Here is a 16,248-nt window from a genome sequence, read left to right as displayed (position 1 = left end):
TTTGAAGTTAGATTTAGATTAAATACGCAATACCTCTAGATCAGTTAAAAAATCCCATTATCTAGTCTAAATTAGCAAAAAACTATTTGACAAAATTGAATGTACAAAACATCGGCATCATGGCCATCAAACGATGACAATAATAATAGCTGACTTCAAAACCTTAAGCATGAGTGCATCAAGTTCAATGGATGAGAAAACCAACACAAACTGTATCTCGTGCCTTAAAAATTCATAAATTTTTCAGTTGCATCAACAAACTTCAAGAACTAGAACTATACTCCGTTTCTGCACGAGCATTTACCAACAGAAGATTAGATCTTCTTGCGCAGAACTAGAACTACACTCCATTCAACTCGTACTGTTCAGGAATACCAGAGAGAGTATAATGGAAAAATCAACTTGGCCTACCTTTTACAACGTAAGGTCTTCCTAAACAAGTAAAGTTCACTTTGATAAACATAAAATAACTAGTTCAATCGAGCTTTCAAGCGGGAACTCTTCATTGAGTACCCACATTCTAACAGTATATGAGTCTGCACAGTTTATATATCAAACAGTAAACACAACAGCATTTCTACCACATCTTTCATAAAAAATAACAAGTACCAAGGGCAAATAAAAAATCATACATACATTTAATACGTAACTAGTTAGGCAGTATAGTTAAACCACAAAACCCCCCACTTGCCCATCAATCAAGTCTTGCTTGGCTTCAAGGTAAGGTACTCTGAAAAGAAAAGCGGAGCCAGGTATTACTCTGTTCAATCGCATCCTTCACTTGCTCAATATGTCAATTTTCTCCCAAGTCATCCCCGAATGCAACCATGTTGCACTGATAAAAAACATCAAATACCTTGTGAATTAAATCTAAAAATTAATCAATAATACAAATTATGACAGGAATGTCTTTTATCATAGAAGGAACCCACACTAAAAATACTGCAAAACATCCTATATAACACAAATCAAGAAGCAATTGCTAGCACCAATTAAATGTCCCCTAAATAAAAATTAAGAAAGGTTGAGATTGTGAAAAGTAAAAATTTATTGAACAAAAGTGAAGAGTTTGTTTTAGCCATATAGTACAATCAAGCAAATGGGGAACACGGAAAATTCAGTCAAAAGAAGAATGATCAGTATCAAAATAACCCAGTAACAACTAAGAGCGTACAGTACAACTCTTAGAGTGAAAGTGGCATTTGAAAGAGAACATGATCACACTTTTCCTTTTCTTCTCCGCACAATAATTGAAAACATAAACACAAAAACTTAACATACTGACACAGCATTCCAGTATCGACACCTCTCTAACAGTAGATGTAGCAACTATCAAGTAGCAACAAAGTGATTGAAGAACCTGATATGTAGTCAGTGAATTTCTTTCAAAGCTCAAATTCTTCGTCCCTGAGGGCAATCTCCGCGGCCTCTTCTTCCTCCTCATCGAGCACAAAGTATTCATTCCTCTCCACAGGCCTAAACATGTAGAACATGACCACATAAAAGGCGAGGCTAGCAGTCTCCTCGGCGAGATTGCTCACCCACTGGTACTTGTACGCGGCAATGGTTTTAAGTGCAAAGACAACAATGCGTGTGAAGTACAAGTAGCCAATGACAACGATGTAGAACTGTCTGAAGAGGGTTAACTTGGCGAGGTTTCTGGCAGCTTTTCCGTCGGTTTTGGAGGTTTCCCTGAGAGACCTAATGGACCACACGATAGGGAAGATAATGGCGCAGCAGCAGATGATGTCGACGAGCAAGAAGACCTGATTCCAAGTGACCCAGTCCTTGATGAAGGGGCCGGTTTCGCCGATAACGACGGATGCGACGTTGGCGAGGAGCTGGAGGGGGATGACGATCATTAGAACCTTTTTTTCGCGCTCCTGGAGGAAGGGTTTGAGGAAGGACCAGCCAGTGCCGACGAGGACGATGACGGTAAAAAGGAGGACGACTCGGATGAACTGGAAGATGTAGAAGAGGACGTCCCAGCCGTGGGGGGTTCCGGTGGATTTGACGTAGTGCTTGTCCTCGGCGGCACAGAGGAGGTTGAGGGCCTTCATGAGGAGGAGGGCGCCCATAAGGAGATGGATCCGGTGGAGGGAGCGGCGGTTGGAGTGGCAGAGGTAGAACCAGAGGGCGAGGAAAGCGAAGTAGGCGACGGAGAATACGAAGAAGAGGGAAGGAAGCTGGGTCTGGCCCGCGGACAGGTAGTCGCGGGAGGTGTCGGGGTCGAGGTTGTAGAGCTCCGTGTGGACCGCCATAGAAACGGAGGTTTCCGGCGCGCAATTGGCGAAGAATAGGCTGTATTCGTTGGCGATTGTGACGGGGAAGGTGCGATTGATGGAGGCGGCGGGAGGGGGAGAGAGGTCGCGGAAGGTGAAGAGACTCTTGATGTAGTGCGAGTCCAGGACGCAGAAGTTAGGGTTTTGCTGGATCTCGATTAGAACTTGGAGAAGGGACTCTTCGCTCAGGAGGAAGAACCCTAACCGGGAAGGGTCCGGTTGTGACCCCGACGACGCCACGACAGACACAGAGGAGACCGCGATCAACACGTGGCCGGTGTGCGTGAACCCGAATTTCTCCAAGAGGATCATGGGGCGGGTGTCAGAGGTTATGGTGAGGGTTTTGATCTCCGCCGTGGAGGGGGACACCAGAAGGAGGAGGAGGAATGCGGCGACGACGGTGGCGAAGGCGGTTTTCCCCATTTTTGACCGGTTAGGGTTTGACCGTTAGAAATTGGAAATGGGAAAATAGGGAAAGGAATGGAGCAATGATCTGAAGATTGAAGTAAACGAGTGTTCCTTTGGGATGTTGGCGTATTGTTGAAGGCAAATACGGTCGCAGTGTCGATGATTGCAATGCGGACAAACAATTTCGCGTTCTAAACGACGTCGTCAGTACTGAGTCCTCTCTCTACCCTGGCAGACAGATCAACTAATTTGATGTTCCCAAAAAATTATTTCTTCCTACACCATCATATCTTCTTCCCTCTCTTCCATAAATTTTTTAATTTTTAAAAAGCTCCTCTATAATATTTTAAATTATTAAATTCCAAAGTTATTTTTTAAATTTGTAATTAACTTTCTTATTACATAATTCATAAGTTTTTTCTCAAATGTATAATTACTTTCCGATTACATAATTCAAAAGTTTTATTTAGCTTTTGAATTATGTAATTTGAAAGTCTTATTTAACTTCTGAATTATGTAATCTGGAAGTTTTATTTTCATGTTTTATATGGAAGTGACAGAAGAAGATATGGAGGTGTAGGAAGAAACAGTCCCCAAAAATTGTCAAGGATTTTTGGGGGCCCAATTTTCATTGGACTATTGTTACCTAACTTTTTTCATCGACCCACATTTATTATTTATATCTCCCTTAATTGTTAAGTCAGGGATTGTATTAGGTTCATCACATTGTAAATAATATACAACTATACATGGAAAAGTCTTGCAAGTTCTCAATGAACATGTAAGTGAAAGCACAGTGAAAAAATTATGATAAATTTTTATTATTTTTTATGAAAAAAAAAGAGAGGAGAAGATCAATGCGTGGGATCTAAAGAGCAATTAAAGCAGGATTGTAAAACTATGTTTATAATGTTTGCATAAAAAAAATAGCAATAAAAAATACTAAAGTGGAAGGGAATATAATTAATAATTTAGGGGGGTATGGTAACAAAAGTAAAAAAATTATAAAAAAAAACTCCTACTCTATGTTAAAATAAGTTATTGTAAAAATAACATTCAAATTTATAGTTTATAATATAATGTGAAATAAACCTCCTTGTAAATATGTTTTGGTATAAGGAATTTTAATGTATTAGAAATTGACAAAAATATGTTTTGTTAATAAAAAATATTCTTAAAATATTTGCATTGTGAAACTCAATCAAGTTGATTTGGTTACTTTTATATAATTATCCAATTCGGTTGAGTTATGTAGAGTATAACAACCTATGTAGCCAGTTAATATGTTGTATTATAGCATAGGTGATCATTGTATAGTTAAGTTATAAGATGCATGATTTTTTTTTTCTTTTCACTATTAAGATTGTCAAGTTTTTGGACTTTGTAGAGTTGTGTAACATTTTAGGTCCATGAAAGTTGTAATTTTATTATGGGGATTAAAATTGTAAATATGAAATGAGGATTTTCTATATATAGAGAGAGGATTTACACATTCTATGTAAATTTGAAAGGAGTATTTTTCGTATATACAATGAGAATGTCGTATGGAAGAGCTATGTTATTGTCCCGACATTTAATCATGTGTTGCATGATGTGTGATGAGACTAATTAATCAAAATATTGTTTTTATTTTACAGTAATTATGAAAATTGTTAGGCCATGTACTTAAAACATGCACGAAAAACATAATATAAAAATTTGTTATTAATATTCAAACTACTTCCATTTTTTATATTTGTACCTTGCATTTGTAGTCTCACCATGAAACTCAATGTCGTATCATGGTCTTATTTGACATCCTCAAGGATGTTAGAAAATGATAGTTTTTTACCTTGATGCTTTAAATTAGCCACAATCAACCAATCTAAAGATTTTATTTTAATATTTGTCTTATTAACCTCAGTATATATATTACCAAGTTATGACTTTGAGGTTTGAATAAAATAATCAATTATGGTTTTCATTTTGTCACGGTGTTTGAAACTTTTTTCAACCATGAAAGCTTACCTCAATACATGCAAAACTTGTTTATGAACAAACCACCACGAAAGCACTATAACGACCACCACAAAAGCACCACGACAACCACCACCTTTCATCACACGAACACCACAACATTGCACACACCACCAACACCAACTTAAGTCGTACCAACCAAACAACCTGCAGTTCATGCATCATCACACCTCAAACAATGACGAATAACAAAACCAACCATAACACCAACTCAAGCGCGAGAACAAAGAAAGAAACAACTACCAAAGGTGAAACAAGATCATATGACTTAACACTTTTTCAATGACAATTTCAAATGCTCAACTACCACAATTATACGAACTCTCTACAACGTTTAGGAATCTTTTTGCATGCATGATTAAGGAACCTTGCAATGTTTATCTTCGCCCTCACTTCTTTACACATCAGTGAATCCAAACGAGTGACACTCTCACTTTTCCATTTAGGTTAACAATTCTTACTTGAATTCAAATACAACATTAAACAATAGAGTGTGGTTATTTCAAAGTAAGTTACTCTGTAGTGATTTATATTTTGTGTTCATATTACTTCCTATTTTATCATTACATATGTATCGACCCGTCCTCGGGCGTTGACCAAAGTCAACACATGGTGGGACCCATCAGGGGCGCAATGAGGTAAGAAAGGGGGTTGACCAAGCCTCGGGCGTTGACCGGCCTCGAACGTTGACTGGGTTCGAACCAAGAAGTGCTCGTATCTTAGTGGTGCCACCCCTCGATACCCACGGGTAGGAACGACTGTGGAGGGGGCGACACAGTAGGAGGCGGCACAGTAGGAGCGTGGAGGCCTCGGGCCTCGGTACCCCAAACAATGATAATAGGCGAGAAAGGTGGTTTCCAAGCCACGCCCCCAGTTCTAGCAGGGAGAGACCCAACTCACGAAGGATCTGTGCATGAGGAGTGGGGACGCGGTAGTACGCGCCATCGTTAGAGATCCACTGGGACAGAAACGACACATGAGAGGGCCACGTCCCAGAGGGTCATCTGCATGCATGGCACGTGAAGAAGGCGGAAACACTCCCAGGGCGAGTGACTAGAAGCTTGGGCGCATGAGTTGGCACCCACGTAGTCACCCCCCGCGCAGGATGCACTTCGAGGAGGGAGTCTTACACATTGGGATTTCCCTAAGTTGGGTTACAGTGTTGTAAGGCCACCCACACAGAGATACACTTAAGTCAGAGGAAGACACGTGGCAGAAGCACTGAAAAGGTATATAAGCTCTCGCTGCTAACAGACTAAGGTACGTTTTCACACTTTACACACAAGTAATTTGAGAACGAGAGAGAATTCAATTACGATTCAGTTACGCGCTTCCTTGAGCACGGTGTTAGTAGTGTTCTGTTACGGAGGTGCAACGATGTTTTCTACCATTACTGACTTGAGCGTCAGAGTGCAAACGGCCGCGAGGGCGCCCATTTGTCTCTCTGTTTCAGGTATTCACGGCGGCGAAGGGTGAAGATTGGAACAAAGGCAAAGGAGTCCTTGAAACGGAGTTCGTAGATACGCACGAAGGTGATCGAGTCAACCGACAGGAACAACATATAAAATATAAAGATACACTAAAAAAATTATTAGATAAAAACTATTTTTAAAGAAAAAATAATTAATTACTATAAATTAGATAGTATTTTATTAAAAAAAAATATCCAAAGTAATTTTTTTTATTAATAAAAAATTATAAACTAGTTTATAAATTGATATAATGGTAACTAATGTGTAATAAATTAATTAGGTTTATAAAATTTATTTTTAGATGAATTTCTTAACACTAATGACAAATGTTCATTAAACTCATTAGGTTCCATATCGTTTTTATATTTTAAATTTGTTGATATTGAATGAAACGGAAAATATAAAAAAAACTAGACATTAATAGAATGAAATTGATTGCGATATATAATCTATAACTCGTGTAATGTGTAATATTGAAAAAGAGATGTGTTATATTTGACAAAGTGAGAATGCCTTATTTTAAAACATAAAATTAAAATTAATATAAATTTCAAATTTTAATTATTAATAACACAAAACGTTAACAAAACATGATAACATTGTATTTATACTAGTTTATATATATATATATATATATATATATATGAGAATTTTTCATTATAAATGTTTTTGATATACACAAATTTGTTTTTATTTTATTATTATTAATATTTTATTTTAGATATTTAAGTCATTTCCTATTTTTTAAGTATTTACTAAATAACTAATTAATTTTATAATTAATTGAGAATTGTTTTTTATTTTATTTTTAAAACTAATATATTGTGACAATTATCAATTTTAAATTTTAGGTATAATTACCTTATTCGTCCTTACATTTAGGGTTAATATTCAATTTAGTATGAGTTTTTTTTATCGACAATAAAAAATAAATAAATATGAATAACTTTAGGGGTGATTCAACCCTTATACATGAACTCACCCATAACCTTCATCACAAGACTTACACCAAAGTTTGCCTAAACAGAAGTCTCCTAGCTAACTCAGAGGAAGACATCTAGGGAAAACAGTCATACAACTAAAATGAATACATCACTCAATCATCCTCATACAAACCAACGGATCTATGCACCAATCAGAAAAAGAAAAATTCGCAAACGGTGACTTGGATGTAACCCATGACCAAGTCTTTAATTGAACCAAAACAAAAGCTTCCAATACATCCACTACTTCTTATGGCATTCTCAAGGAGCTCTTCTTGGATGTTTGGTGATTTGGTGCGGAAGTTAATGGTGAAAGTGGGCAAGGTCCTCCTAGGAGTCGTGGTGACCTTGAAGGTGCATGAAGTGTATGGAAAGAGGGAGGTTCGGCCAGCCCCCTTGGTAGATGGTGAAGAGAATATTAAGTCTTAGAAATTAGGAAAAGGCAATGTATGGCACTAAATGGGTAGCATAACATTACTCTCATTAATCTTGAAAATACAAGTGTTGGGTTTCTCCTTTTATAGGCTAAGGAGGCCGTAAATGCTAAGCTAAGAGAAGATGAAATGCTAGCCAAATGAAATAGAAATGTGAGGCACATGGCACATGGAGCACATGGTCGTTCCTAGTGGAGAATCTTCTAGAAAACGTGAGCAATCTAGGTTAAATCAAAAGGAGACAAGTTTATGCTTTCTAACACTACACTAACTACTAAGCTACCCCTAACGGGCCTCCACGTAGCATGTACAAGTTCTTCTCCCTTCCATCCGTTGCTTGACCCAAATGTGCGTGAAGATGCTTGGCCATGGACCTAGTGATAGGTCTTAGACGGTCTAGGCTTCCTCCTAGACGCTCCCTTTCTAGTCGCCCTTCATCTTGTGCTAGACGCTCCCCACATGGGTCTAGACGGTCTAGACTTGGCTCTTGTCCTCCATAGGGTGGTGAGCTTGGCCCTCCTCCATCATCCCTTTCCCCTTGGAAAGGATTTGTCCTCAAATCCAGTTCGTCCTCGTCGTCATTGGTACCTACAAATGGAGAAAGATCAATTACATTAAAAGTATCATGTACTCCATATTCAAGAGGTAGGTCCAATTTGTATGCATTGTTATTGACTCTCTTGAGGATTTGAAAGGGTCCATCACCTCGGGGACTTAGTTTGGACTTCCTTTGATTGGAAATCGGTCTTTGCGAAGGTGAAGTCAAACTAAGTCTCCTTCCTCAAAAATTATTTCTTTCTTCCCTTTATTGTTGTATTTTGTGTACTTTTCTTTTTGTTGTTGTATTTGGAGTTTAATCTTCTCATGCATTTTCTTCACAAAATCGGCTTTGATTACTCCTTCCTTATGCACAAATTCTTGTGGATTAGGAAGAGGTAACAAATCCATAGGTGTGAGAGGATTAAATCATATACTACTTCAAAAGGAGAAGCATTAGTAGTCTTGTGGACTACTCGATTGTAAGCAAACTCAATGTGGGGAAGATACTCATCCCAAGATTTATGGTTTCCCTTCATGATAGCCCTAAGCATAGTCCCGAGAGATCTATTGACTACTTCCGTTTGGCCATCCGTTTGAGGATGACAAGAAGTTGAAAATTGTAGTCGTGTTCCAAGTTTGCCCCAAAGAGTTTTCCAAAAGTGGCTTATGAACTTGGGATCTCTATCGGATACTATACTTCTAGGTAGACCATGAAGTCTTACCACTTCTCTAAAGAAGAGTCTAGAAATATTTTGAGCATCATCTACCTTGTGGCAAGGAATAAAATGGGACATTTTGCTAAAACGGTCCACTACCACAAAGATAGAATCATGGCCTCTTGCAGTCCTAGGGAGTCCTAAAATGAAATCCATGCTAATGTCTTCCCAAGGAGCATTTGCAATCGGCAAGGGGATGTAGAGTCCATGAGGCATTGTTCTAGACTTTGCTTTTAGACATGATATGCATCTAGAACAATGTCTTTGGACATCTTTTCTCATGTGTGGCCAACAAAATTTTTCTTTCAAATTATCTAGAGTTTTATCAACTCCAAAATGGCCCATGAGTCCTCCTTCATGTGATTCCTTGACAAGGAGCTTCCTATGTGTACCTTGGGGAATGCAAAGTTTTCCTTCTTTAAAAAGATACCCCTCGGTCACATAGTAACCTCCTTGCACCCTATGTTGACATTGGGCATAGATGGATGAAAGTTCTTGATCCTCTTGGTAAAGCTCTCTTATGTGATCAAAGCCAAGAATTTGGGCACCTAATTTTGAAAAGAGTGTATGCCGTCTTGAAAGAGCATCGGTCACTATATTGGTGCTTCCTTTCTTGTATTTGATTACATAAGGAAATTGTTCAAGAAACTCCATCCATTTAGCATGTCTCTTGTTGAGCTTGTGTTGACCCTTTAAATATTTTAAAGACTCGTGATCACTATGGATGACAAATTCTTTGGACACAAGGTAGTGTTCCCAAGTCTTTAGGGCTCGCACAAGAGCATAGAGCTCTTTGTCATAGGTGGGATAGTTGAGGGTGGCACCATGGAGTTTTTCACTAAAATATGCAATGGGGTGTCCACCTTGCAACAATACCGCACCTATGCCTACTCCCGATGCATCACATTCTATCTCAAAAGTTTTGGAAAAATTTGGAAGAGCTAGAATTGGTGCATTGGTGAGTTGAGCCTTTAGCCTTTGGAAGGCTTGCTCATGCTTATCATTCCAACAAAATGCAACATCTTTTTTTACAAGTTCATTCAAAGGAGAAGCTAGGTTTGAAAAATTAGGCACAAACCTTCTATAGAAGCAAGCTAACCCATGAAAACTCCTTACATCACTTACATTTTGTGGAGTGGGCCACTCTCGGATGGCTTTGATCTTCTCGGGGTCAACATGCACCCCCCTTTGGTTAACTATGAAACCTAGAAAAACTACACTATCTACACAAAAAGTGCACTTATCCCTATTGGCAAAAAGACTATTGTTCCTAAGCACTAGAAGAACTTCCCTGAGGTGACTTAGATGGTCTTCTAGGGTCTTGCTATACAATAGAATATCATCAAAATAAACTACTACATATTTACCTATACAATCTCTCAAGGTATGATTCATGAGCCTCATGAATGTACTAGGGGCATTAGTGAGCCCAAAGGGCACCAACCACTCATATAATCCAAATTTGGTCTTAAAAGCGGTTTTCCATTCATCACCCTCTTTTAATTTGGTGATACCCACTTTTAAGGTCAATTTTAGAGAATATGGTTGACCCATGTAGTTCATCAAGCATGTCATCAAGCCTTGGGATTGGATGCCTATACTTGATGGTGATGTTGTTAATTGCTCTACAATCACAACACATGCGCCATTTTCCATCTTTTTTGGGCACCAACAAGACAGGTACAACACAAGGGCTTAGGCTCTTTTGAACCCAACCCTTCTCCAACAAGTCTTGAACTTGTGACTCTATCTCCTTAGTTTCCTCGGGGTTAGTTCTATAAGCGGGCCTATTTGGTAGGCTTGCCCCCGGAATGAAGTCAATTTGATGTTCTATACCTCTAATAGGAGGGAGTCCAATGGGTCCTTCATTAGAGAATATATCTTCAAATTCACTTAAAAGTTTTTCTACTTGAGGAGGTAGACTCATGAGTTCATTACTTGTGGCAGTGCATGCAAGTGTTCCTTTACAAAAGACTAGGCTTGGTTGTTCAACAAGAAGCAAATTTTCTAAAACGTTTTCAAAAGGCTTTTCTTGTTGAGCAACCTTGTGGGAAGGAACACTCTTCTCCCACGCCTTTCTATCCCTAAGGATTTTCTCTTTTTCTAGCACTCTTTTTTTTTGTTTTCCTCATCCCTCTTATGTTTCATTTGTATTTGGTCTTTCACCACTTGAGAATGTGGTAAAGGACTAAGTACAAATTTCCTATGCTTATGGGTGAAGGAAATCTCGTTATTGAAACCATCATGCAAGGTTTTCTTGTCAAATTGCCATGGTCTCCCTAATAAGATGTGGCAAGCTTCCATAGGCACTACATCACATAAAACTTTGTCTTTGTAGTTCCCTATAGAAAACTTGATTTCCACTTGCTTATCTACACTTAGTTCCCCATTTTCATTAATCCATTGTAGTTTGTAAGGTTTTGGGTGAGGAACTACTTGTAGATTAAGCTTATCAACCATTCTAGCACTACAACAATTGCTACTAGATCCACTATCCACAATGAGAGAACATATATTTTCTAAAACATTACATCTTGTATGAAAGATGTTATCTCTTTGTGTTTCCATTGATGTGCTAGGTTGATTGTTGAGGGTTCTCCTAATCATTAGCAATTCTCCCTCTAATGGAGCTACCCTCTCATCCTCTCCCCCTTCCTCTCTCTCACTAGGCTCATCCTCGCCACTAGTGTATTCATCTACACCCTTTAAAAACAAAGTCCTTTGGTTTGGGCATTGTGCTTGCACATGCCCTCTTCCATAGAACTTAAAGCACTTAACATCTCTAGCTCGGATGGGTGGGGTGGAGGTATCTTTTGCTAAGGGTTTGGTAGTTTCCTTTGGTTTTTCTCTTGATGTACTACTCTCCCTTCTATATTCTTTCTTGGGATAGAAGCTAGAGTAAGAACTCACCCTTAGACTTGAAGTTTTGTGCAAAATTTGTTGTTCAACTTTAATGCAAAGTTGAACCAAGTCATTCAAGTCTTGGTAGGGAAGAAGTTCTACCCTATCTCTTATCTCAAGAGAAAGGCCACTAAGGAATCTAGCTATGGTGGTGTCCTCCTCTTCCCTAATGGATGCTCTCATCATGTAGAGCTCCATTTTCTGCCTATACTCTTCTACACTCATATTTTTTTGTTGGAGTCTTTGGAGCTTGTCCATTAACTCCCTATGGTAGTATGAGGGTATGTGTCAACGTCTTAGGGCTCCCCTAAGGTCATTCCAATACTCAATGGGAGGTTCCCTATGAAGACGTCTTTCTCTTTCGAGAGAGGTCCACCAATACATGGCATTCCCTTGGAAGCTAAGGGTTGCTAAAGGTACCTTACGTTCTTCATTCACCTTATGGCAAGTAAATAGTTGCTCTACTTTTATCTCCCAATCTAGGTAGATTTCTACATTCTCCTTACCATGGAAGTGAGGTAAGTCTAATCTAACCTCCTTTGGGCCCTCTTGCTCCCTTTGCCTATTTCTTCTAGGGGGTGGTTGGTAATAGTCATTGATTCTAAGGCTTCCCTCCCCTAGAGACTCATTACTTTTAGAATGGGATGTATGAGTATGAGTTTTTTTATTTATTTTTGAGACTTCTCTTCCTTGGCTTTAGTCAACTCATTGATTTTAGTCTCATTCTCCAATTGTCTAAATGAAATCATTTGACTTCTTTCAAAAGAGTTTTTAAAGATTTTACTTCACTTTCAATAGACTTTGCAGAATGAGAAGAATCAGACATGACTAGAGCTTTGTGTGTAGAAGTGTTTTACTTTGAGAAAATTTAGGGAAGTCAAAGAAGGTAGTCTTTCAGGTAAGGGAGGTGAGTCACAGTGGACTACTTAAATACCAAGCCTTGCCTTAGCCAAAGACTATTCCTTAATGCCTTCACACAAAGCTTTCTCTTGGTAAACTACTTAAAACACAATTAAGTTGGAGAAATCAAAATTTTTAATGCAAAAAAGCAATGCAAACTAACTAATTAACCAAGCAAGAATTAACAAAGCTTTAAGCAATACAAGACAATTAAAAACGTAACTATCTAAAGCAAAGAGATGCAATTAAAACAATTAACAATTGCTAAACTAGATAGTTCTACACAAGTCGGCCCTAGGTGAGGTTTCTTGGACACTTGGAGCCCTTGAAGACACACTCACCGTCTAATCACATAATTAAAGAAGTAATTAACAAAAGTTAAGTTGCAAAGAAAAATAAAGGAAACTCCCTTTGTTGATCTTTTTTTGCTATTGGCACTTCCTTGGTTGTCTTTTCTTTGTTGGGCCTTCCAATGTTTATGGTGTTTTTGGTAGGTATTTGTTTCTGCCCTTGCCTTTGTTCCTCTTAGAATTAGGGAATTAATTCTCCAATCCAGCACCTATCAAGCAAACTAGACCTCACTCAAGTCAAATTTCCACTCAAATAAGCACCAATTGAGAATCAATCCACCACCAAATTTAGAGGTCAAAGAATTAAATCAAGAAACAAATTAATTGGAAAAACAGTACCACACAAATGGAATTAAAATGTGACAACTAGAAAGAGTTCCAAAGAAATATTAGACAAGCAAATAAAGGTACTCAAAGAAAGGTAGGCACACAAAATGGATCCTAAGAATAACACTAGAATTGATTTTAAAAATCAAAAACAGCACCACTGAAATAATTGTTGTGGGCCAGAGAACGTGATTTTCCCCGATTTATGCTGGGCTTCCCTTTAAAGATTTGCTTATGAAAATTTATATGCAAACACTTTAAGATCTTAACTGAATTATGGTGTTGGTTTCACTCCAAACACATGAACCATTTTGTTTTAATAAATTTTCTAAAATCAGTGTTCAGTTACGCCAGTTGTAGCGCCAGATTTGCACACTTTTTTTTATAATATTTATCATTTTTTTTCTATTTGTTTTTTTGAATTGATTCTTTTTTTTTGTCTTTTCTGTAACACCTCAATCTTGCATAATCCAGAGGATCAGAAATTTCCTATGTGGGAAAATAATTTTCTTAAGCAAAACAGCCAGCACAGAGTTATGCAAAACATGGGATTCTGTAAATCTGGAAAAAACAGCAAGATATACCAAAAGAAAAACACAATGGAATTGGTGAAAAGGAATTTGTGTAGATCTAAACACAAATATGAACTCAAGCTAAAAATAAAAGGCACCAAAGGATAAAAAACACAGCAGATTCAAATCAAACATTTATACCAAAATCAAGAAACAAATAAGCCAGACAAAGTACTACTATGATTTGATGACATTTTGGAAGAACATGACTAGACAAAACACATATAGATTCAGAAATTAAAAGACTCAAATGAACATAAAATGAACCAAATAAAATTGCAATAAGGACTCAAATACTTAAAATAAAAACAGCAACACAAAGTATATGGAATCCTACCAAAAATTGCACAAAGATTGCTCAAGAACAATTGAACAAGATGCATCGATTGGAATTCCCAAACAGCACACCAATTCAAAGCAAAAATTAAAAAACAGCAAGACAAATATGGAAAAATGAAGAACAAAACACGGATTAAAGAAGAACTCAAAAAGAAAATGACCAAGAAATACTCATCTTTGAAGAACCTTTGCTCATGATACCAAATGATGGCATTCTCAAGGAGCTCTTCTTGGATGTTCGGTGATTTGGTGCGGAAGCTAATGGTGAAAGTGGGCAAGGTCCTCCTAGGAGTCGTGGTGACCTTGAAGGTGCATGAAGTGTATGGAAAGAGGGAGGTTCGGCCAGCCCCTTGGTAGATGGTGAAGAGAAGATTAAGTCCTAGAAACTAGGCAAAGGCAATGTATGGCACTAAATGGGCAGCATAACATTACTCTCATTAATCTTGAAAATACAAGTGATGGGTTTCTCCTTTTATAGGCTAAGGAGGCCGTAAATGCTAAGCTAAGAGAAGATGAAATGCTAGCCAAATGAAATAGAAATGTGAGGCACATGGCACATGGAGCACATGGTCGTTCCTAGTGGAGAATCTTCTAGAAAACGTGAGCAATCTAGGTTAAATCAAAAGGAGACAAGTTTATGCTTTCTAACACTACACTAACTACTAAGCTACCCCTAACGGGCCTCCATGTAGCATGTACAAGTTCTTCTCCCTTCCATCCGTTTCTTGACCCAAATGTGCGTGAAGATGCTTGGCCATGGACCTAGTGATAGGTCCTAGACGGTCTAGGCTTCCTCCTAGACGCTCCCTTTCTAGTCGCCCTTCATCTTGTGCTAGACGCTCCCCACATGGGTCTAGACTTGGCTCTTGTCCTCCATAGGGTGGTGAGCTTGGCCCTCCTCCATCAACTTCCCCTTTAAAAATTACCCTGTTTCTATGCTTCCAAACCTCGTTAACTACTGCGATCCAAACAACTCCCCTAACCTCATTCACCGAAGCAGGCGCGTTGCTCATCCTAAACTGGAAAAAATTTAACAATGAGACGTTGTGAAACACACTCAGCACGCCCAACCATGCACAACAATGGTTCCACAATAACCAAGCAAATATGCACTCAAAGAACAAATGGGTGCTAGTCTCCTCCTCAACCCCACAAAGACTACACGTGGAGCTTGCAACTGTGATCTCGCGCCTTTCTAGGTTAGCCTTAGTGGCTAACTTATTTTCCAACACCCTCCAAGTCGTAACTAAAGCGGTAGGTATAACTTTACTCTTCCCAAACTTTTTAAACACCGTTCATTCTCCCCTACCCCATCCTCCCTTAGACGAAGGTAAGTCGAATTAACCGTGTGCCCAAGCTCCTCTCCTTCCTTCCAGACCCACCTGTCCTCCTTATCCAAGTCAAAAATTCACACATTGGACTTCTGTAAAAGTCGTTCTGCTAATTGCTTCTCCCATTCAAATAGATTCCTTCTCCAGACGAAATTCCAGACCCACTTTTCGTTGTTCAGTCCCCCAAATGCAGTCATCGCAGAAGCTCTTGACACACTTAGGGAATACAACCTCGGGAAAACCGTCTTCAAGGCCCCTCTCCCCACCCAATTTTCTTCCCAAAAAAAAACTTCCTTTCGAGTTCCCACCTTCCAGATTAAGGCTTCTTCGAAATTTCGGCCCCAACCCTCCAAGCTCCAGACCTCCCTCAAATCTTTACACCAAAGAGAGTATTTACTATCTTTCCCTGCCTCTCTCAGACTTTTCCACCCCCCATACTTGGAATCAATAATATCCTTCCATAAATCAACCGTGTTTGACCCCAACCGCCATACCCATTTACCAAGTAACGCAAAATTGAAAGTCCTTAAGTCAATAATGCCAAGACCCCCGTCCTCACGAGCTACACACACCTTTTCCCAGGAGGCACAAACGACCTTTCTTCCATCGGATCCCCATCCCCATAGGAAATCCCTTTGGATTTTCACGAGCTCATTTGCCACCACCACTGGCATTTT

At 38.7% G+C, this 16,248-nt stretch overlaps 1 protein-coding gene and 1 pseudogene across 1 annotated transcript; both read right to left on the bottom strand.

The window, feature by feature from the left end:
- Window positions 1-386: 386 nt before the first annotated feature.
- On the bottom strand, window positions 387-2,955 carry LOC137829540 (protein CANDIDATE G PROTEIN-COUPLED RECEPTOR 7). Its single transcript, XM_068636361.2, has 2 exons — window positions 1,361-2,955; window positions 387-835 (listed from the first exon to the last, which is right to left on the bottom strand). The coding sequence occupies exon 1, from the start codon at window positions 2,703-2,705 to the stop codon at window positions 1,386-1,388; it is 1,320 nt and encodes a 439-aa protein (XP_068492462.1). The 5' UTR covers window positions 2,706-2,955; the 3' UTR covers window positions 387-835; window positions 1,361-1,385.
- A 5,218-nt stretch (window positions 2,956-8,173) lies between these two features.
- On the bottom strand, window positions 8,174-16,245 carry LOC150025953 (uncharacterized; annotated as a pseudogene).
- Between the last annotated feature and the right edge of the window lie 3 nt (window positions 16,246-16,248).

The sequence above is a fragment of the Phaseolus vulgaris genome, chromosome 7 (assembly GCF_051622355.1).
Source record: "Phaseolus vulgaris cultivar YP4 chromosome 7, ASM5162235v1, whole genome shotgun sequence".
Classification (NCBI taxonomy): Eukaryota; Viridiplantae; Streptophyta; class Magnoliopsida; order Fabales; family Fabaceae; genus Phaseolus; species Phaseolus vulgaris.
The sequence above is the reverse complement of the archived record's forward strand: the minus strand, read 5'-3'. Positions and strand labels throughout refer to the sequence as shown.

What these genes read in the sequence shown, in the direction of transcription:
- LOC137829540 (XM_068636361.2), bottom strand. Translation starts at nt 2,705, where the DNA reads ATGGGGAAAACCGCCTTCGCCACCGTCGTCGCCGCATTCCTCCTCCTC.